Source organism: Macrobrachium rosenbergii, chromosome 55 (assembly GCF_040412425.1).
Source record: "Macrobrachium rosenbergii isolate ZJJX-2024 chromosome 55, ASM4041242v1, whole genome shotgun sequence".
Classification (NCBI taxonomy): domain Eukaryota; kingdom Metazoa; phylum Arthropoda; class Malacostraca; order Decapoda; family Palaemonidae; genus Macrobrachium; species Macrobrachium rosenbergii.
In genome coordinates this window covers 76,819,968-76,845,162 of record NC_089795.1, presented here as the reverse complement: position 1 = coordinate 76,845,162, position 25,195 = coordinate 76,819,968, and the positions used below count along the sequence as shown (strand labels likewise).

General features: G+C 38.2%; 1 protein-coding gene across 1 annotated transcript in view; it reads left to right on the top strand.

Annotated features, from left to right (window-relative positions):
- Positions 1-25,195, top strand: part of LOC136835461 (uncharacterized) — a 486,122-nt gene that overhangs the window by 207,360 nt on the left and 253,567 nt on the right. The window contains exon 3 of the mRNA XM_067099020.1: positions 1,807-1,914. Coding sequence (XP_066955121.1) covers positions 1,807-1,914 — 108 coding nt within the window. The remainder of the gene's footprint in view (positions 1-1,806; positions 1,915-25,195) is intronic.

The following is a 25,195-nucleotide window of genomic DNA, read 5'->3' as shown; positions in this document are numbered from 1 at the left end:
AGACGGAAGGTCGGAGAGGGCTCTGGTGTCGGTGAGGAGAGGATGTTGGGGGCGGGGGCCGAGGCCGGGGGGCCGGGGGGCCGAGGGGGTGCGAGGTGAGACGTGATAGACCGCATACTTTGCGTCCACACCATGAATAGAACGCTCGACGGAGCCATTGTGGTAGAATGATTAAATGACTCATCGTTAATGAATCTTGTTTGCTAAAGAACAGATTCATCTTCAAAAAAAAAAAAAAAATCATTAAGTAGTACGATATTCAAGACTTTCGTGCTCCGAATATTTTTGATCCAAAAAAGGGCAAGGAGAGCAGTACAAAACATCTCGCCCAACATGTCATTTTGTTTAGTTGCTTACTAATCTCGCCTGTCTTGCCAGGAATGATCAAGGTCACAGGCGCCAACCCCACCCTTGAGACGATAAGAGAAAATTCAAATCGTGCAGCTAAATAGGGGAAGTGGTTTTGACATCCGTGGCATGTCTGGTCGTAAGATAACATGAGAAACCTTGCAAATGCTCCGAAAGAAACTGATATTGATCTGGCAAGGGCCACGAAGGCGTGCTCTGGAAGCTGCTGCGTTGGTAGAAAAAAAAAAGACTAGAGAACTACAGTATGTCGGTGCTAATTCGATCATTTGCGATATCGTGGATACCAGGGGGGAAAATTGTACGCGTGATAGGAATGGTTGAAATATCGAGGATACCAAGCAATTTTTTTTTTTTTTTTTTTTTTGCGTCATTGTACTATAGTACGATTTGAACCCTTGTGGGAACAGACAGGCTCCACTGAAATGACATGACAAGAACGTATCCGAGTAACTTTACTTGTTTACAGTTGCATACTTTACTTTTGATTTGCTTCAGTTGTTTTTAAATATCAGTTCCAAATCTTTGAGTGTCCATATAAAATTCAAGATAACTTACTGTAAACTGAATGATCTAATTATTGTTTAATTAAGCCAGTTTAAAAGGAATGCTTGAGTCTGGCACATCACCTGCAGACACAGGAACATTTACAAAGCAGATTTATTTTCTAGTTTTGATCCCATTTTAATTGTTCGTCTCTTTAAGAAAGTTAAACTCATGTCAGCTTCCCTTGTCAGTTTTGTAATACTTTTCTTCTTTCTTCATTTCTTGGCGTCGTACGAACTTGACTTGGAATAAAAGTTTGTTGCTAATTTTCTTTCGGCAAAGAAAAAAGGTCTCTTCTCGTACCCTCAGTTATTTGACGAGATCGTCAAAGAGCTGTGTTAAAAACTAATCAACTCATTCTCATTTCATATAAATTGCTTACTGAACCTTCAGAATTTTGACCATTCACCAATTGATTTCGGTTATTTTTTCGTGTCTTTGAAACCTATGATATCTTTAATTTATTGTTATAGTTCATATAGATATGATAAGAACCAGGAAAGACCTGTATTGAAACTAAATAACATAATTTGTAAGGTATATATGTGGTTTATTAAAGATATCATTTCAGCTGGGAATTTTGTCTCCATAAAATTGGGTAATGTAATCCAAATTGTTAAAGCAAAACGAACTTATGGGTAAAGAAATTAGAAAAGACGTAAGATGCAAGCTCATCATATATGTTTCCATTCTTTAGTTTTAAGGTTCATATGATCATGTAATGTTCAAAACTTATTCGCGTTTTAACGCTATAGCAGTGTTTTTAGACCCTATGAAAGTAGTGGAATCTGGAATAGGTAGGCTTCTGTTGATTATTTGTTACATGAAATACACTGCAAAGAGTATTTCCTTTGTCCTTATGTGATTTTCATACATTTCTAATTTCCTTTACAGATTACTGTTACAGCAGTATTCACTGGACTGCGCTCGGCTCTGCAATCCGTCAAATCTGACTTGCTGCAACAATGTTCGGGTCCTCTGTTTCTTGGTCTCTCTTCCCAGGTATGTTAAAGAAAGCATTGAACATTGTTAAAGACTAATATAAATTTAAGTTCTGAAAGTAATAGAGGTATGATTTTATGACTTAATTGTAGGCCATATCAAGGAAAATGGGCAAAATTAAAAAATGGGTTTGTATAAGGCGTACTCGTATAATATTTGTCTTTGCGTTTTAATATAAAGCGTTATTTTTTTTTTTTTTTTACATTTGAAAGATACCCGAAGAACGTAGAATGCAGGCAAACGTGTGTGACTGCAATCCCGAACGATGCGCTTAAGGCGGTAGGTCAGCAAACCGAGTGTGAATGTCCTGGCCAGTGTAGATAATTTACAGTGGTATTAAAAGTGAAAATGTGACGAAACACCTAGGTATGTCATAGTACAGTACTTACTGAATTGTTTCTAGAATCATTTATAATTAGTAGACATGGCGCCGGAACCAGTTAGTTTTGCGGGGTTGTGAAATGTTAACTTGAAAATATGAGTCCTGGTATTGACCGCACTGCTCAGCTGTGTTACAGCAAGTATAATTTTTCTTCACGTATGATTGCAAATATTCCAAGGAAAAGGTTTTTGTGTACATTAAACTTGGATTGATGAGTCGATCCTAATTTGCAAACGCTACTCATGTCTTCTTTCCGATATGGAACAGAACTTCACTTAAAAATCAGGTTTGGCTCGTAAGTTTTCTTTCGTGGTCTGAGGGATGTGTGTTGTTTCGCACTAATTTGGTAGCTATATGGCAGTTTGAGGGATGTTAAGGAGTAATGGACTCAAGGAGTAAAGTGCCTCATAAGTTGTCGAGGTCCTTTTATGGCATTTTTCAGTACTTTTCTTTTCCTGATTTGGGAACTCGATGAAATTTTAGAGTGGTATTCCAGTTCTGGGTGTTCAGTTTTGACAGAAAAAGAACAAAAATGAAGCTCTTGGAAATTTACTTCCCTGGTTCATTAAAGGCACCCAGTTTGACGGATTAGCTGGTTAAGAGAACACAGAAAAGCCAGTTACTTGGCTGCGAGAGAGTATTAATTATAAAGCCAGCGAAGGAGCGAGGAAAAGTGAAACAAGAGAAGTCGAATTATGGGTTGAACCCCTTTTTGTCGACAGTGAAGCGAGAACCTTGCTACTCATGAGGGGATTCTGGGTGGTAATTGCATTGCATATAAGGCTTGGTTCATTCTAGAAGACTGTGCCAAAAGTTTCTGATCTTTTTTATTTCCTTCCCGCCGCTTTTTTTTTTTTTAAGCTGGTTGATGTCCATAGCAGAGTATTCTGACATAATCTTAAACGAGTTTTCAAAAAATTCCTTACAGATTTCATTAAGTTACTATTTCCACCATTTTGAAGTCGTTTTAAGAAAGCCAAAACTGCGCTTAATAAACTCGCACAAAATGAATTAGTTTAATCATTGAAATTATTCTGATGTTGTTATAATGTGATAAATGTAGTGTCGCATTAGTTGGAAATCAGACGATCAAAGAGCGCCGCCAACTCATGGCCCAAGCAATATTTGAATGTCAACGTGTTAATGTGCACTTAAACCGAGCAATTTTAAAATGCCTTGCATTGTTGCTCTCGTTCTTATCGTCTCAAGAAATAATCTGATCAGCGCAACTTGATTTAAATTTTTGTATTAATGCCAGAACGTACTTAAAGAAATATGTGAAGAGTATTAGTTTTCTTTTGAATTTTATCCCTTTTTATCTCTTTCTTTGGAATGGAAAATTTTATAAAACGTGATAAGTATTATATGCTTTCCATTTTATAGAGGTACTGGGTGAATTTATGGTCATGTCTTGTCAAATCCTTAAGGACCGTGATACCCCCGTAGTGGGGTAGTGCCGTCAGTACACCTCACGCAGTGTACTGTAGGCATTACTTAAGCTCCTCTGCAGCGTCCCTTCGGCCGCTAGCTGTGACCCTTTTCATTCCTTTTACTGGACCTCCGTTCGTATGCTTTCTTACATCTTACTTCACATTCTCTTCTAACAAATGTTTCAGTGCACCTGGGAGGGTTTTCCTCTTGTTGCACCTTTCAGCCCTTTTTACCGTCAATTTCCGTTTCAGCGCTGCATGACCTCATACGTCCCAGCGCTTGGCCTTTGGCCTAAATTTTGTGCTCTGTTTCATAAACATAGACATCGAGAGTCTATTTAAGAAAGGTAACTATAGTTCAACTTCTTTGAGTCTGTGGTCGCTCACAGAATACTTAATACTGCAACATCAAAGGGTCATTTATAATTTGTTTGTCTTTTAAACCTCAGGCGTTTTTCATTTACTTCATGTAATCAGCAACCCAGGTTAATTGTTAAAAATTGTCTCCATTTCCAAGCTAATGACCTCGTATTTTAGCTGTCAATGGGATAATTACCGGTTACTCTGTAATTTAGAGGAGAATGGTATGCAATTCGGTGTAATTTTATTTCTCGGTGACCTCTTTTTTTATGGTGACTGAAGAAGGCAGATGCGAGAGAAATGTTAAATAGAACTGAGAATAGTTGGAAAAATCGTGTCTTAATTTATTCAGTAAGAAAGGATTGACATCCTTTGTTGGACCAGGAAAAGCACAATACCAAAGCCAAGTTTCATCCGTACCCTATGGAAAATAATGGTACACAAGAAGCATTATACATAAATACATATTTACATAAGCAAAAGTATCATATGCGAAAATATAAAATGTAATAAAATAAACCGAAGTAATTACGGATACAAAATAATATACAAAAAAGAGTGCAACATGTGTTGAAATGTACGAGAGGCGTAAGACAAAAGTGCGGAAAGGATCAGCAAAGCTGGAAGGGAAGAATGTCAAGAAGCACTTGGAGATGAAGGGGCGCACCGCGGCGCCAGGAACTGTGGTCGGGACAATTCTCACGGAGAGGCAAATGTGTTGTTGCATCGCGCCGGTAAGCAAGAACTCCTCAAGGCAAGCATTATGCATAAATAAGAAAGAACCTTGGCTGTGTTCTCTTGCACAGAAGTCATAAAAACGCCATCTCTCTTTGGCAAAGTCGGTGCTTACTCTGTTCGTAAGGATTATTCAAGTGTTATTTATATGTGCAGCTCTCAGATTTCGTGTGTACTATCTTGCTTATTTGAGTGCAGATAAATATGAGTGCGAGAGGCAAAAACTTGATAGACTTCTTGTTGCAGTTTAAATAAAAAGACTCCATTGTTGTTAGACTTGGAAAGCTATATTTTGAATTGTTGCAAGAGATAACACTTTTCAAAGCTGCTCATTTTATTAAGTCATTTAAAGATTAGACACCTTCATATTATATATATATATATATATATATATATATATATATATATATATATATATATATATATATATATATATATATATATGTGTGTGTGTGTGTATGTGTCTGTATATATATTTATATATATATGTATATATGTATATACATATATACATATATATATATATATATATATATATATATATATATATATATATATATATATATATATATATATATATTCATATATTTTTACTTAACAGCATGACAATCAATTCGGCTGAGGCCACAGGAAAAGTAAAGACAAAAGTACTAAGCGCTTTCATGTTATTTCAACACATTTTCAATATTTTACCTTTACCTAAGCTAAAATATGTATGTATATATATTATATATATATATATTGTATAATATATATATATATATATATATATATATATATATATATATATATATATATATATATATATATATATTGGGTAACTTTGCATCAACGGGTATGTCACGAAAGAAAAGACACTTCCCCTTCACTTTTTATGCTTTATCCGCTCCTCTGGTGGCGGTAATGGCGACACATAACTGGCATCAGTTCTTGATTTTTGGGGTTGCCGAAGGTCGTCTTTTATGGTGCCGTTATACATTTTAGGCAAGAACTCCAAAGTGTGATCCCATTGCCATGCTTTCTACTTGTTGGAAAAATTCTCTGTGTGGGAGGGAAGGGGGCCTCCATTGTGTGCACCATCAACATCTCTTATAATTTTTTTTTAGGAATTCGGAGGTTTCCTAAACTGAAACAACGTTAAATAGTCTGGACTCGTCCAGAGATGTTTTGTCTGTGTCTGGATCTGTGGTTTTAAAGATGACATTGTGCTCAACGAAGGAATCCAAAGAGCAACCTGCGGAGCTGTAGAACTCTATGATCTTCGTAGGACTTCAGTCATCCTATATTATGGGCCTGAATGGATTGTGGGGACCAGCGTCTGCTTAGCTAGCGTCCTCAACCAAAAGAACTGGAATGTTATCACTCTGTGGTCCCACTCCCCCCGAGTTAATATATATATATATATATACATATATATATATATATATATATATATATATATATATATATATATGTATATATATATATATATATATATATATATATATATATATATATATATATATATATAAATATATAGTGTATATATATACATAATTGTTTTGTGGGTTTTAATATATGATAGATCTTATTAAATACTGACGCGTTCACGGTTCACTCTTTCTCACTCCCACCTTCAATTAATTCCTTTGTATCATTCGTTTCCTACTAGGCATGTGGCACAATAAGATTTATGGGTCCATTAAAAGCCTCCAAGCATCACGACTGAGACCCGGAGATTATGAGATTTTGACCGCTGAATAATTAACGATCACAATTAAGGGAAATATATATTTATATGCTGTGAATTTCTAATCTAACTAGTAATCGAAGGATGATTTATTTTCGGAATGATAAATTTCATCTTGACCTCTGAATCTTGTCCTCATGTTCTCTTGCTTTGCATGAGTTTTTGCTTTCATTTTCCGTTTCAAATTTTCGTATTAGTTTGTAGTAAGGTAAGCCAAGGAATGGTTAAAATTTAAGGTTTATTTTAATTAATCGGACATACATTTTCACCCTTGTATAATTTTAGTGACAAAAATTATGGACATTATATTCAGTGCTATCATGATTGATTACGCGTAAATTTCGTCTTTATTGTCAGAGAAGTTTTTATTATGTTAAATACTTAAAGTTCGTTCTGAATTATAGTTGGAGCCCATTGTAGCTTTATAAAGTAAGTCTGACATCAGACTTAGTCGTAAAATAAAAATTAAAAATGTGGTGTAATATTAAATGATTCTAAATACTATTAAGGTGTCGAATTCTCCTTTTATGCTCACATTTGAAGTACAGTAGATTTAATTATGAGGAAATAGATGATTTATAAGGTTATATTGTATAATATCTTTGTCACCATTAAAACATCGAAGAATCTTTTAATCATTGCTGCAGCTAAAATTTACTATTAAGCAATATATATATATAAATATATATATGTATATATATACATATATGTGTGTGTATACATACATACCTCTTTCTCTCTCTCTCTCATATATACTGTATATATAGACATATATATATATATATATATATATATATATATATGCATATATATATATATATATATATATATATATATATATATATATATATATATATGCATATCCATAACATACATACATACATATATACTTATATACAGGTATATATATATGTAACCAGGACAGAATTAACACTTTTTTTGAAAGTGTACGTAACGTGCTCCAACGATCTTTATTCAGGAAACGGCGTATGAAAGTTCGCTCACGATAACACTTACATCCATTTTTCTCCCCTCTCTCTCTCTCTCTCTCTCTCACCGTGTATCGCCTCTCTCTCTCTCCGTGTATCGCCTCTCTCTCTCTCTCATCGTTTCCGAAGTTCACCCACCCGAATCTCACTCATTCTCACCAAAGCAATTAAATGGACCATTTAAAGAAACGCAATAGTTTCTACAAAAATAGGTTTATTATTCAAATAACCCAACAAGAAAATGAATAAAACAAAGCAAAGATTAAAATGCATAATAAATGAAATATCGAGTTAGATAACTAAACTCTGAACTGCAAAACACTTCTGATTAAAGAAGTCTCACTAGGGCTAATAGCCTGAAAATATCCAAACTCACACATACTCCCCAAATCAATAACTAGTCATGTCAAAAAAACAGTCTACCACATGTTGTTCGGAAACAGTCCACTACTTATCCACTTGTCCACCGACATCTGTCCACAGACATCTGTCGGAAGAATTAAACATGATAGAAAACTCCCAAAATATATGAAATGCAAAACACAATAATGGAAAGTGTAAAATGCATAGCCAAGATATGGCAAACGTAACATGACAAAACAATAATATGAAAGAGGTATGAATATTCATATTAAATCTCCCACACCAGTTCAAAGTTCATAATGATTAGAAAATCATAGTAAAAATCACAAGTTCAATTTCCTCCCATAAAAACAGAGATTTGAAACTCTACCTATCTGCCGATTCAAAGCCTGGATCCTCTCCAAAGCTACTGTCTAGACAACTGCAGTTCTATCACGTTAATGAACGATCAAACTCACTTTTAGGCAGATTTTGGCATAATCTAGATCAAATTAACGCACGTACTCACGAATATACATAACACTTCAGGAAGATCACCTGACCGCAACATTGCTGAGAATCAAACTATTTGCTTGAATACAAAGATTTTACCTCGAGTCTCTCGACCTAGTTTCATCTGACTCCATAAATTCTTCCATCACATCTAAAGCATTGAAGCTATGAAATGCATATATGTGTCCTTTAAAAATTTGTAGCAGCCATGTTTTCTGAAATATATACATATACATATATATATATATATATATATATATATATATATATATATATATATATATATATATATATATATATATATTCATGAGTGTGTATGGTGAAATTCATATAACTTTTGAAGAAGACTGAGATGTAATTCATTGTAACCAATTTGTAAAGGCAGGGTGAACATTCATATCTAATTAAATTAATCTCTCTGAGCGATGTAGGAAATTGACGTAACAAGTTTAGGAAACCCTGCGCAAAAATTCATCGGGGTTCTTCCTCAAGCATTTCATCCACTGTTATTGTTGAGATCCATTGCCCCCTTTCTCCCTTACTTTCTCGTCTTTTCATTACACGACCCTTCACTGAATTCGTTTAGCATTCCAGTCATTCTCCTTCCTCTTTGCTTCTTGCCCAGATTTGCATAAATAGCAGCCCCCTCACCATTCCAATTATGTCTTTCATTTTTTTCATCGAATCTCTGCTCTCTCCAGCCGTCTCAAGTTTAGCTTCTTTCTTAACGGCTGCTGTCGTGAAAATGAACTCACCACTTCGGGCAGTCATGCATAAAAGCTTAAGAGACCGGGAGACTTCCAAGAACCACTAAGGAGAAATGTATTCCTGTAAAAGTAGAACAAAAGGATATGAAGTGTATAGATGTTTTAAATTGAACAGAAATCATATCCGATAAAACCATCCATTTTATCTTTTTAGAACGCGCACCGCGGCGTGAAAACAATCTCTCTGTGTACACTGATGCTGGAATTGAATTCAACGGTTCATTACACAACTGTTTTTCCATTTTAGCCGTATGCTGTGTTAGTGGTGCTGAAAGAAATTGTAATCCATGGATATATAAATATTAATTTGTGATTCCTCGGGCCCACTCCAAGTTTCAGCTCTTGCTTAGAAACACGATAAACGTAGGGCTCTTGAAGTCGGCTTTCTTACTAAAACTTTCAGGACAGGTCGTTAAATCCTACTTGGTATCAGCAGATAAAGCATTGTCGGCTGGAAGTGAGAGGGACAATACGTTGGCGAAGAATGCCGTTTGTGTATGGCACACAAAGACCTGCTGCCCTCCCTTATAGAGACTTTTTCCTCAAATATTAGATAATAAGGATATAATAAGGTGATAATAGGGAGATAATGGAAATTACCAGATTGATTCTCCCGTGGAGGTAAAGTCAGATGCCGAGAAGATGGGATCAGTTCTTTGCTGTCTTGAGAATTGGCCTCACCTTTATGGCACATGTTACCGTTAAGTTAAGTATACCTTAGTTTAACCAGACCACTCTCCTAGGGCTGGCCCGAATGATTAAATTTATTTTACGTGGCTAAGAACCAATTGGCTACCTAGCAACGGGACCTACAGCTTATTGTGGAATCCGAACCACATTATAACGAGAAATGAATTTCTGTCACCAGAAATAAATTCGTCTAATTCTTCATTGGCCGGTCGGAGAATCGAACGCGGGACCAGCAGAGTGCTACACATGTTACCATTCAATGATTGTTTGATTCCCATAGTTGTGGCACTTTTTGATGGAGTGTCTCAGTTTTTGGGACCTAGAGTGTCTCCTCTCTTAGTCTAGGATGAGGCTGGTAGTTACTTTCCCCCAAGGGGTTTTGGAAGGATGTGTAAATTGAGGGACACATCGAGTTTTGTTGAAATTAGTTGTAAATGTAATGAATTTATATGTAAGAAATTGGGGGTACAAGTATTGATAAAGTTTATGAAGAGTGAGTGTATGACAAGATTGCGACTGCCAACTTTGGGTCACTCCGGACTGTCAGCCACGACATTTTTGATCATACACAAAAAGTGGGGCTCACCCTGGGCGTGACGATGTTGCGGTGTAACAACTGCAAGTTGGGCAAGTTTGGCATTCTGTTAGGAGAGCTTAACTGTTCTTTCGTTGCCTTGGCAAATCTGCCGACTTGTATGCTTGCGACATTTTCACAGTTGTTTTGTGCATGTTCAAAACTGTCCGTGTTAGCTATGGTGATTCGGTCACAGGTCTGTAATAGCTAGGTCGCCATTTAGTTATGAACAGGTCGCAAACGGTCGTGAATAAATGGATTAGTCGTAGCACGCAGGCTTTTAGTTTTCTGTAAAAGAAAACTATTGTGCGGGCTTTGTCTGACCGTCCTCATTTTATTCTGTCCGCACTTTTTACTTCTCCCCTCAGATCTTAAAAACTACTGAGGCTAGAGGGCTGCAAATTGGTATGTTGATCATCCACCTTCCAATCATCAAACATGCCAAATTGCCGCCCTCTAGCCTCAGTAGTTTTTATTTTATTTAAGGTTCAAGTTAGCCATAATCGTGCTTCTGGTAACGGTATAGGATAGGCCACCACGGGGCCATGATTAAAGTTTCATGGGCCGCGGCTCATACAACATTAAACGCTGTGCAGAAAACTCGATTGCGCCGAAGAAACGTCATCACATTTTTTGCTTGTTTTTTTTTTGATAACCAGAGCCTATTGTAAAACGCGTCTTGTCAATTTATGATCGAGCCGTTTTCAAAATTATTACAATTTGAGCCAGCATTTTCTCGTGAATGTTTTGGTTCTGTTAGGTTTTATTACTCTTGCTTACTATCTTTAGTCACAGTTAGATCTCAGGTTGACCCTGGCCAGTTACGAGTAGCCAGAGTGTCTTCAAGCCGCGTGATCATGATATTTAAAGGGTTTTTGATTGGTATTGTCATAATAAATTTTGAATATGTTCACTTGCCAAGACCATAACAAGACAAACAAAGATTAGTTACTTGGAATAGGATGCCGACTTTTCCGGCTTCCAGTCGTGACAGCTCACGGACTAAGTTACGTCTAGTGAGATTCCTGCTTTAGAGAGCTCAGCTCAGGAAGGAGTAATTGTTGTATAATCAGCCTCGTGCAGCCCTTAGAAAGAGGTATCCATCACATAATTTCTTTTCATCTGGAAGAATGCTGTTTAGAAAACAAAAGACAAAAGATGCTAAGTTTGAGAAAAGGTGTATCAAACATCCTTGCAAGAAATGGTAGAAGAAAGCAAAGCAAACCAAAATTACCAAAATAACCAGTAGAAGAAAATAATATGAAGGAGTTTAGGCTCTGAGAGTGAACATTGCAATTGGTAGAACTCTGGAGAGAAGTTAGAGAATCGTCCTTTAATTGCTGTTTTAGGCGAAAGGCAGAGAATAAACATGATGTAAAATATGTTGAGAGTGATAGCCTTAACATCCGTTCTAGTAAGGTATAATAGTAACAGTTTAATATGAAGTAATGCCAGACAGCTTCATCATATAGGACCTAAACCCTTACTCGGCTTTAGACTTGAAAACTTCTCTATAGGTAAATTTGGTATTGAAAGTGTCTTCCCAACAACCGGTGGTATCGGGAAATATTAAGCATCTTTTTTTTTTTTTTATTAGAGAATGTATAAATTATTAATTTTTCATGCCTCTTATGCATCTTAATTTAATAATTTCGATTACATGGTAAACTTATTTAGAACCTTTGTACAAGATTACAAGGTACATTTAACCAGTCGCGTGTAGTGGATTTGAATTATAATAGATGGTATTTAAGTTTTATTCATAGAGTCCTTAAATCTGAGTATTCTTTTGATAAGTGGCCATTTCCATAAAATGTTTGACAAGTAAACCTCTGGATAGCCTATCTCGAGAACCACTAACGTAGAACACATCGTGTAAATAATGAAAAGATTTTGTTTAGATTAAAAGGGCCAACGTTAGATAATGATAAGGCTTGCGCTCACAACAGTCACACATACATACATACTTATGTCTATGTGTATGTATATATTTATTAATTTACACGCACATGCGTACACACAGTTTGTTTGTGTATAATGAGAGGTATCACGCTTCCTTACTTTTAGGTATCCCTTGCTTCTGCTTTCATTTATGTTAAAAGCTTATAATATTGTCAGATTTCTCCCCCCTAAAAATCTATACCAATCAGTAACGAAAGCACCAGAAGAAAGACTGGATGATCGAAGTGGAAAACGGACAGCAATAGCAAGATAACGGAAGTTTTAATTCCTAAATGCTCCTGAGTGGTCGATAGCGAAAGAAATGTCTCTTAAAGACAGCATAATTTTGAATGCAGTCGATTTTTATGCGACTGAAGTGCATGGTTCTTGTAAAGAAGTATGCTAAGTAACTTAAATGTAAATGTATAGGGTATATCTGAAAACTAAAGTACATGTCCATAAAAGTTACAAGAGCAAAATTAGCAATAGATTATTTAGCTGCATGCCATAGCTTTAAAACATAAGACACTAATCCTCGGAGATCAGTCTTTTAGAAAAATAGATCGTCTTAGCGTACTCCAGGAGAGATTAAATGTACAGGTAAACCTTCAGATTACTTTTTGATTTTAATAATTTAAGAAATTCATCATTTTGAAACAAAACAGAAAAGGAGAGTAAAATACATCTTGACAAATTCCAACGGCAGTTTGAAAACAACTAGGAAACATCCGTAGGTAACCTTTGTTTTGGCTATCATGCGCGTCGAAGATTTGACATACAAACAACCACACGCATAGGCTACCACGGCAGGCACGGAAGCACGAGACGTAAGCGCACGAGCAGAGGCACGGCATCCAGAAACCCTCCACGTACACATCTTCGAATAAAGAGCTCAGTGATACACAACATCGCCCATTTCGAGATCTCATGTGGTGGGAGACGGTAATGTTAGGCTTGGTCCTCACGAACTTCTTGTGCTCGCGACTTCGTTGACAAGGGCATTGGGAGGTTTCATATATATATATATATATATATATATATATATATATATATATATATATATATATATATATATATATATATATATATATATATATATATATATATACATATACATATATATATATATATATATATATATATATATATATATATATATACATATACATATATATATATATATATATATATATATATATATATATATATATATATATATATATATATATATAGTGTGTGTGTATAATGATAACTCATTATACATCTGTAAAGTCACCAATTAGGCGCCAGGATAGTGTTTGGCGCCCATTAATTAAGTCTCCGCTGAGCTTGTTTTCTTTGGTGACTTCCCGTTTTCTTCAAGCTAAATTAGTCACGCCTAAACATTACAGGTCACGCATTTTAATCATTTTACTATGGTATTTATACGAATGTCACATTGTGTATCACATGTTTCTTCATTCACAGGCATCAAGACTGTATCTATATTGTGTCTCTGTATGTTTAGTATTGTAATTAGTGACTCGTTCACTGCATATTATTGTTTATTGTTTCGACCTCAGGTCACAGTCAATTCCATTGTCTCTCGGCCCGGCGTCAGTCGGCCGCAATATAAGCCGCCTGGATCTGTAATAAATCAGCAGTAACCTTTACCTGCTCGTTTCTTTGACACCACAGTGAAAACCCCCGGAGTATCCAGAGCCATTAGCGACAAGGCAACCCGTCTTGGCACACCAGGATCTGGCTCCCCTCCAGCTGACGACAGACGCCAGTAACGTTGCCTGCGGTGCTGTTCTGAGCAAATCATCAACGGCGCCCCCAGCCCATCGCCTTCTTCCAGCAAGAAGTTCAATCCCGCAGAGTCCCGATACAGCACTCGACAGGAACTCTGCGCCGATGTACCGCAGTTCGCCACTTCAAGTTCCTCCTGGAGGGGACGCCCTTCACAATCTTCACAGACCACCAGCCACTGGTTCACGCTTTCACGAAGCAAGGGGACGCATGGTCTTCCAGACAGCAGCGCCACCTCTCAGCCATAGCCGAATTTACCTGTTCCGTCAGGTACCTCCCCGGCAAGAAAAATCGAGCAGACGCCCTCTCCAGAGTCGAGTTGAACGCAGGTGCAGCTTGGTGTAGATTACCAGGACCTTGCCAGAGAACAGGCCGCTGACCCAGAAACCCCAGCATACCGCACCGCCATCACATCCCTCAAGTGGCGGACGTGACCCTGCCCCCGAGGCCCCAGTCTGCTCTGTGACATCAGCACAGGCCAGCCCCGCCCTTTGGTTCCAGCCTCACGCCGCCGCCAGGTATTTGACATCATCCACGGCCTCCACCCACCCTCCGGCAGGACCACGGCCAAACTGCTTTCAAAAAAGTTCGTCTGGCACGGGGTGCAAAAGGACGCCACAGCCTGGGCAAAACAGTGCCTGCAGTGCCAGACCAGTAAAGTGGGTCGTCACACGCAGTCGGGGGTAGGCGAAGTTCCCACAGCCAGGGCGCCGCCGCCATCCACACGATCGTCGTCGGGCCTTCCCCATCAGGCGGATCCAGATACCTCCTCACGGTGGTAGACCGTTCAACGAGGTGGCCCGAAGCCACGCCCATGCAAGAAGCCACCGCCAGCTGCGTGCGCCGAGGCCCCGTTCTCCAGTTGGGTTAGCCGGCAATCCCCCGACCATCACAACCGACAGGCCCCGCTTTCCTCTCCGAGCTGTGGTCTGCCTGGCTCAACTGCTGGGAACCACGCACCATTACCACCACAGCGTACAACCCAGCGCCAACGGCCTGGTTGAACGTTCCCACAGGTCCTTAAAGTCATCCTCATGGCCCGCTGCACCGCCGAGGACTGGAAACATCAGCTGCCGTGGGTCCTCCTCGGGTTGAGATCGCCCCAGAGCCGACGGCACCCCATCCGCAGCTGAACAAACCTGGGGAACCCCTCGTGGTGCGGGAGAGCTTCGTGACGGATGATCGCCCTCCCCATCTCTGCAGAGGCTCCGCGGCGTGGCCGGCAAGTTCGCCCCTTGCAGGCGCTCATACATCGACAGAGCAACCGCACCCGTGCCGCCACGCTGTCATCCGCCACCCACGTCTTCGTCAGAGTCGACGCCGTCCGTCCACCACTAACTAAGCCCTACAGGGGACCCTTCCGCGTGCTGGAACGGAACAGCAAGGCGTTCCGGCTGGCAATTCCAGGCAGGAACGACTGGGTTTCCATAGACCGGCTAAAGCCCGCCTTCCTGTCGGAGAGTCCCGGCAGCGTCGCAGCACCCTTCCGCCCAAACGCACTCCAGCACGCCCTCACCACCGCAGGCGCCGCTTCAGAAGGACCGCCCAAACAGCAGCCTCACAGGCGGAAGCCCTCAGTTATCCTCAAAGAGCCGCGGCACCCTTCAGCGTCCCACCAGGTACAGGGGGATTAATCAGACGCGTCCCTCGTCTTGGGGAGTATTTGTAAAGTCACCAATTCAGCGCCAGGATAGTGTTTCGGCGGCGCCATTAATTAAGTCTCCGCTGAGCTTGTTTTCTTTGGTGACTTCCCGTTTTCTTCAAGCTAAATTAGTCACGCCTAAAACGTGCCAGGTCACGTCATTTTAATCATTTTACTTTATGGTATTTATACGAATGTCACACATTGTGTATCACATGTTTTCTTCATTCACAGGCATCAAGACTGTATCTATATTGTGTCTCTGTATGTTTCTGTATTGTAATTCGTACTCGTTCACTGCATATTATTGTTTATTGTTTCGACCTCAGGTCACAGTCAATTCCATTGTCTCTCACGGCCCGGCGTCAGTCGGCCGCAATATAAGCCGCCTGGATCTGTAATAAATCAGCAGTAACCTTTACCTGCTCGTTTCTTTGACACCTTACACATCTTTACGTATGACCCATATGGCCAATAGCCACAAAAAAAATTAATTTCCACACCTTTAGATAAAACTCATTATTTTAGATCTGAAAATTCACGCATCAATTTAATAATGAAAAATACGACGACTGGAAAACTCATCAGTTCCTCGATTGCTTTAAAAAAAACACACAAAATAGGAACAAATATATATATTTTTTCAAGTTGCAAAATTCGATACTGACATTAGAATCCTCGATTGCTTTTTCTCCTTCCTTTAATCTGTTTTTGTTTGACTCTCTTTGTGTGATTTTGTTGTACGTTTGTGTGTGCGTTTTCTGAAGGAGATAAGAGACTGCATGGAATTAGAAAGTTTTTCAAATCGCAAAGGTATGACTTACACCTGCTTCTTCATATTAAGTATCGCGATCGTCCTTGTGTTCCAAGATAAGAATAATTAGCACATTTCAAAACCGTATTGGGAGATGAGAAGTAGCATACTAACGACCAGTTCAAGGAGTTAGCATTCATGCTCATAATTGATGACTGAGGGCAAATGCTAAAACCAGGATCTATGAATAAACCACAAGATTGGGAAGAATCCATAAATATTAATCTTTAAATACAATGATCAGTTTTGTATGTTTCGAAATAAGCATGACGAAAAGTGCATACACTGAGATGAAATATTAATTTAGTTTTTCATCATTAATTAGAACAGTCAGCTAAGGAATAGCTAGTAGATATAAAGAGAAAATTCATTTTGAATTTTAGTAATTAGAAAAAAATGTACGGATATAATTATAATCAGTGTTAAAATATCTGTCAGTTTATCGTAATTATCCTTTAAATAAGCTAAGAAAGACCTCGCTTACTCATAGTCGTACTTCTATACCCAGAAGGCTGTGATTTACTCGTGAACTTTAGGAGTTGCTAAAATTCAGTGAAGAAGCGATATTTGAATTCGTTTAAGTTTTGACGCGCTGACAGGATACACGGAGAGGGCGGCGCTTCAGATTTGCTGGCAGATAGCCGAAAAGGATATTCCACAACGGAAACGCATATTAGGCCACACAAACTCTCCATACGAAAGGACCTCCGACTTAAAAAAAAACTTGAAGAATTTCTTAGTAAATGGTTAAAGGGAGAGAGAGAGAGAGAGAGAGAGAGAGAGAGAGAGAGAGAGAGAGAGAGAGAGGAAAGCTGTTAACAGAGTGGCAGCAGTAGCGTAGCAGAGGGGAAGAGAGGGAGAGTGACAGAGTGATTGAAGTTATAAAGGACTGCTAAGTTTAAATGATAATATTGAGAAAAAGAGTTAAGAAAAGGTTTTTAAAAGAAGTCTGCATCCTTTTAACAGGAAACTAAATGGAAAGCTGACGATGTTAATGAAATATTTCTTAACTCGAGACACTAATAAACCATATATATATATATATATATATATATATATATATATATATATATATATATATATATATATATATATATATATATATATATATATATATATATATATACACATATATATATATGTATATATATATATATATATATATATATATATATATATATATATATATATATAATGTCTAGAAGAACTGGTTCCTGGGAGGTGAAAATGTCGAATTCTCCTCATTCTTCTGGGGAGGACTCGCCAGTGGGAATACCTGTGTCTCAGGTGTGGTTTCAACACCGTGGTGTGTTGCCGGAGGCTTCTATTCGACAAGTATGGCCAGGTGATAACATCAGCTGACATTTCAGGTGACTCACCAGGTATATGTCATTAATGCACGACACCTGAGCCTTTATTTATCTGTTCTGTTCACCATGTTGATAATTAGCTGGATTAGCTTCCTCCGCAACCTTCCTGGCGAGCGGAATTACTTTAATGCATGCGCTCAGAAACGTAGCTTGACTCACGTTGTTCTCTCTCTGACTCTGACCTTAAGTGCATCTGAATCCTATCTTGTTCAGTTCTTAAGGGGAAGGAAACAGTCTGGGAAGGATACCGAGTTAGAGCCAGAATCACAAAAATCGAAAATACTTGTTGATGATTGTTTGTGTTAAGTACCCGTAGGGGGTTAGTGCCGTCAGTGCACCTCACGCGGTGCACTGTAGACATTGCTGAAGATTCTCTGTTGCATCCCTTCGGCCCGTAGCTGCATCCCTTTCATTCCTTTTCTTGCACCTCCGTTCATATTCTCTTCCATCTTACTTTCCACCCTCTCTTAACAATTGTTTCAGAGTGCAACTACGAGGTTTTCCTCCTGTTACCCCTTTCAAACCTGCGCTGAATGGCCTCACAGGTTCTAGCGCTTGACCTTTTGCCTAAATTCTACATTCTGTTCTGTTCTTTTCAATGCTGGCGATATGAAACCTCATTCCGAGGTCATGCTTAATTAAATCGTCTCCATAAATACTCCAGCAGATGCACAGCCAGGTATAGCGAGCCCAGCAGGGGCGTGCGTTGTGTGCAGTTCCTCGACATGGTTCGACAGCTCACTTTGACATGTATGGGTTACCAGAGATGCAGGAATGTTTGTTCTCCTCTCTACATTTGTCTCTCGCGTCTTGTTCCGAGTGTAATTTGGGGAGCATTATTCATGAAGACCCGAAACCTAACACCGAGGGCCTCTTCTGTTTCTTTAAAGGGTGGGGGCCGAGGTATTTTTCTTTGACAACTTTGTTCAAATACTCGGAAGACCTTCTTACTGCGCTTATGGTAAGTACAGTTCATATCCTAATAATGTTAATAATAAGCATTAGGATGGAGAGTAAAATCCACAATGGTTATTTACTGATATGTAAATTAAACTAACAGGCACGCTTGCAAAACGGTCATGCTGGTTTTCCTTCCTAAAATTATCGACTAATTTGATAAGACATCACATTAATCAGGTTTCATTATCACCTTTTAATCTTATTGGTATGTTTACTAACCTGAGTTTCAGATTATACTTGAAGAATCCTTTTTTAAGTTTCCATACTTATAATGATATTGAAAGCTCGAAAACTTTAAGAAATATTTTAATATACTTATGAACTACTACTACTACTAGTAGTACTACATACTAATGGTGATATGCATTTCATAATACTTATGTTCAATGGAAGTTTCTTCACGTCAGTAAAGTTAACAATATTTGTCAGTCTCTCATAAGCAAAAATGCCTCAGACCTGACAACCACCGTCAGAGATTATTATGGAAGGATGATGAATTGACAGGTGTCCCGGTGGAAGCAGATGTCGGGACATTCCTACCCCACTAATTAAGCCAGACTTACCTGATCATTATCTCCGCCATCTTGTTTACCTGTCTTCCCCTAATAGCCTAATCTATCAGCCTTTCCTGTAAGAAGTGAATTACTATATGATCCCTGTTGCATATGTATATCGTACTGAAAGCCCAATTGTGGAAGAATGGTGTGTTCTGCTAGCTCGGTTGTTTTTTTTTATAATGTTTTAAGTGGATTGAAGTGCATTGTTGCCATTGACCTTTTCATCCAACGCTTGTTTCGTGGGAACATTTCTTTTGCTTTAGAAAATTTCTTTTCATTTAGCATTATTTAATTTTCTCAAGTTTATCCTGACTGATTTCCAATTAATTCCTCTTTACAAAAATACCATGTAGCTACATACTTTTATAGCAGCGTAAGGTATAAAATTTAGCAGCTATTTATTTAAGCCCATGCTAAGAGAATGAAAAGAATGAGTGCCGTCCATGAAACTTCACTGATTATTTATTATTCAGTGACGCAGGCCGCATCGTCAGGCTAACCACACGTTCCCTGCATGCATTCCAGGCCTAACCAAGCCATTGTTTGCTGCTTGCCTGCAAATGGCTGATTACCATTCACTTCTGCAGACCCCTTCGCAGCCATTTCAATTTTTGTTTGCTAGCTTTTAGTCCGAGTGGTCAAAGGAAGCGGCTGCTGGAGTGTTTCATGGATTCCTGTGTGTGTGTGTGTGTTTGGCTCTCACGAGTCCAGGAAGTACTCGCAGTAATAATAAGTTGGTAATAATAGGTTGAAGTGTGGGGATTATTACTCTGTAAAGCTGGCGGTTTTTTTAATCCGTATTTTTACGGCTTCTGTGACATAGATGATTATTTAGTATATATACGTGCAAACTTATATGATAGTAACATATTGCTCGTTATTTAAGATGATAATACTTTAGTAAAGATAATAGGTATTATTCCTGAAAATAATTTTTGCCTTAATGTTAAAGTTAATGGTACCTGTAGTAGTAATTTGCTCAATACTCGAGATAATATTCCGGAGAGTAATAATTTGCTCAGAATTTTAGATAATAGATTCCCGCAGGTCTTCGACACGGTGAATGACGGTTAGTTCTTTTCGAATGCAGACGACACACTTCGAACAAGTGCTTAACAGCGCCCATTCCAATGCTCGTTAAGTACTGATCGTTTGGCAACGCCAGACAGGTGCATCTTTAAAGTTCACCAGGTCACAGATCGCTGAGGAATTCGTTTGTGATGCGGAGTCATGGTGACGTCACCACGAGTCATTTCCGGCCAGGATGGAAACAGCTATTTTGAAATAAATATCCCGGAGGCGGGGGGTGATAATCTTCTCTTAGTCACACAATATTTTCTTTCAGAAATGTATTCTTGGAGTTACGCTTCCTCTTTACAAGAATTTATGATGCATATATATATATGTCGAGAGAATATTTTATGGAGAATGTTAAAGTTTTTCTGTTTTTTTCTAGTCCGAATTCGTTTTCTTTTCAGCGACAGTGACCATATTCATTGCGATGCCAGTTTTACAGAAAATAAATCAATCACTCAGTGATTCAGTTTCTCAGCTTAGTGTTACGAAATGAGGTATTTTGTGTCATATGAACGCGGAGTGTGACTATTTTTTTAAGTGTGACTGGATTTTTATTCAAATAATAGTCACTGTAGCCTATCAGTTGAAAATGGGCTACGTACATTAATGAAGAGAAAATTACCGAATTACTATATGAATTTGCTTTGCAAGATTATTGAGGTTTGAAACTTTCATCGATGTAAGAATATTATATCCAAATCGCCTTACATCATGCCCGGCGTCGAAGCTTAAGATGTTCAAGGGCTATTTCCACTCACATCGTAACACAATCCAGTTACAGTTACTAACTGCTACGGAGTGATCAGCATTTAACAAAGGGCTCCGACGAGATACGATCTTCTTCTTACCGATTCGACGACGTTTCGAGCGGCATTGCTGGGATTTCGATTTTATCTAGGGTTAGATTCCTCGTAGCGTCTGTCATGGCCTCTGTGTCGTCATAAAAGAGGTGCTCGGAATTTCTGGTGTAGACTGTTTCGGCGACAAAAATGTACCAATGTTTATATATTGATGGTCGCGAGTTCGAATCTCCGTCCGGCCAGTGAAGAACAAGAGAAATTTGTTTCTGGTGATAGAAATTCATTTCTCGCTATAATGTGGTTCGGATTCCACAATAAGCTGTAGGTCCCGTTGCTAGGTAACCACTGGTTCTTAGCCACGTAAAAATAAGTCTAATCCTTCAGGCCAGCCCTAGGAGAGCTGTTAATCAGCTCAGTGGTCTGGTTAAACTAAGATATACTTTATATATATATATATATATATATATATATATATATATATATATATATATATATATATATATATATATATATATATATATATAAATAATATGAATTTTCTCCTTAGAGGGATGGCTTCAGAAGGCCTCGTTCTTGGTTCCTTTACGTCTTTTGGGGTTGAATTGTTGCCTCCTGTTACCCTTCCTCCACCCTGGTCGCGTCCAACCGCAATCACTGAGGCACGAAGTAATCAATTGTTTTATATATATATATATATATATATATATATATATATATATATATATATATATATATTATATATATATATATATATATATATATATATATATATATATATATATATATATATATATATCGTATTCGTGGTTGTGAAGTTCTTAAGGGTTTTCACAGGAGATGAGCGGAATTTTAATCATCGATTAGATCACACCTTTAAATCGTTTTTCCGCCAGAGCCTCCCGTCTCTGCATGTATCCTATTCATTATCTGATAATTCCCCCTTTCTTTTCACACCGATTGCAAACTTGATTTCCTCATTTGTCATATGAGTGTTGTCTTAAAGGTCAGGCATTATCATGATAATGTTTAGTTAAAATTGACCCGTTTACATCTCCTTACAACTCACGTACTTCATTTAATCGTACCGAATTTTTGGGGGGTTCTGTAGTTGTTTGCCTTTGTAGCCAAAATGCTAAGAAGGAATGTGCCCTTGACTGAGACTTGATCAAGAAATAGGCGGTAAGGAAAAGATTTCGTTCCGCGCGTGCTTTCGTTGTTAATAAGAGATAATACCGAAATTTATTACCTTTAGCAAAAACGCCCTAGCGCTACTAGCGGATCCAGGGGGGGAGGGCACCTGGGTACGTCCCCCCCCCCCCCATGAAAAATATTGATAAAATAACATTGAAGCTTTAAATTACAATAACATAAATAAATATAAAATGGGTAAAAATAGATTAAAGAAATAATTTATATATATATATATGTATAATATGGAAATTGGTGCCCCCCCCATGAAATTTTTCTGGCTCCACTAGTGCCTAGCGCATGCACAAACATATGAGTTCGTACGCACATACACACAAATACACACCCACACACCAAAACCAATTAAAGTCACATCCTTTCTGAAAGATAGTTTATAATGTATATCGATTCATTAATCATTAAACACGCACATACCAGTCAACATCATTCTGCTAATTTAAAACTTCTGTTTATAATTTTGACAGGGTAGTAAATTGTTCCTAAAGAACAAATGATTCTTAACAACAGATATTCAGTGTCCGCATCGATGATTCTTAGCTCGATCGAACTTTAGCATCAGCAACGAGATGTCAGTGTGATCTCTTGACCTCATAACATGATCTGTCTGACCTTTAACCTTTTTTTTGTTAGTTTCTGTCTGTGCTTCTTGGCAATTTGTTCTGACTTGCTTTTGCTGTCCATTCATTAGGACGATGTTGTGGAGGCGATTTCGAGTCGAATTGCAGGCTATTTAGGCGTCGAATATCGATGGTTTTCTGTCTAAATGCATATGATTGGAGTGCGTTTTTTCTCTATAAATTCTCTCCATCTCGTCTGGGATTGCTTAGACAGCTGTATATTTTGAAACCCAAATATTAAGTAAACATTATCTACATGCGCAGGTAGTAATCAAGTATTTTGAAAAATCTTCGGATGACAGTCATTTCCTAATTAGTGTTGCTTTTTGCAGTTGTTCCACATGATTTTTGTTTTTAGTGTATAGAGTTTTTCGAATCAGTTATATCTTTGTAACAATTACTTATCCTTTTATTTAATAAATACTGGCTAGATAACCGACGAGACTTTGCTGGTGGGATTAGCTTGCGAAAAAATTCTACCGATTTCTTCAAGTCCAAGATAAGAACTTTGTAGTTAGTCCTGTGTAGCTTCCTGTTAGGCTTGAGATGTTTATATAAAGAAAAGCTTTCACAAACAGATGAAGGTATTTTCCTTACATTTTGGGTACAATAGAAATAACCTTTTGGCCTGAATTCAGTCAAATCTCTTCTTTTAGGTATAAAGATAATTTAGAGAGGCTCGTTATCCTGCGAACCGGAAGCATTTTTTAGAACATCCATTGGTCGGAATCAGTTGTACTGGCATTTTAGGTAATTAGGTTTTTAGTAATTCAGTTCAAACGTTAGTGCTCAACTTGTGTGCACTTTTTTTCCTGGAAATCACTCACCTGTGTGTAAGATTACTAAGAAATTCCATTTGACGAATCCGTCGTTACAATTGTCGGAATGTGGCATCGATCTTGAGAAGGAATTCCAATCGTTAGTCTCCGCTTTGAGTAAAATAAACGGCAGATCATTGAGGACTCACCACAGGGCTATTTAGGGTCGTTATTCACCTGTCGTTAGCGTCGTACTTTATTCAGGTTGAGGTCGTTATCACTAACTACTCGACCAACCGGCGTGTTATTATTTCCAGTCACCTGGGGGTGCGTAAATTGCTCTTTGCAACCGAGTGATAAGGGAAAAATTAGGGGTGCGACCCGGTCTTGTCTTTGGCGAGTCATTAATCAGGGAAAAATTCAAGAAATGTGAATTGCCTTTGAACACCCTTTGAACACCATTTGAATTACTTAATCATTTAGTATCATTCTGTGTACGGATTTTAATTAATCCCGATCCAAAAAGCACATACGGGTGCTTAAAATATACACACACACGCGTACGTACATAACATATTAACGCTCCCGCGTGCCTAAACACACCTGCCCATGCAATGAAGGAAAGATTCAACTTTTCAGACCTTCCTTTAAAATTCAAATATTCCGTGCTGGCATGCAACAGCTTCTTATTTGCATTGAAATGCACGCTCAAGGTGCTGGTAAGTGCCTTCGTTAATGAAAAATTTTTTTTAGTATGTTAAAACTATTATTGTTACTTTACAAGGATGCCATTAACAGGCCCCCCGCCCCCCCAAAAAAAAGAATATTGACAAGTACTGTCTTAGATATTTGTGTAGTCAGTCATCAAATATAATTGACGAAGTATTTCTGTAAACTTTAAATATATGTGGTGGAACCTTTATGCCTTAGATATTCGTTTCTCTTTGCTTATATTTGTATGATTGGATTTTTATTATGAATAAAATGAACTTATCCCACCGCTCAAGTTGCCGTGTCGCACTTCAGCGGTTGACTTTGCGTCGATAGAAATAACCAAACACTTTTCTCCAAAACAATTCTTAGGAACAACAAAGGAAAACATCTTTTATTCAGTAGCATCTCCAAATCAACGTGGCCCCCGGGTAGATAGGTGAGTCGGAGGCAGAGGTACTTCTAAACAAATGTTTATTGTGGGGCTTTGGAAGTTGCGTCCCAGGACGGGAGTTTCGTCACA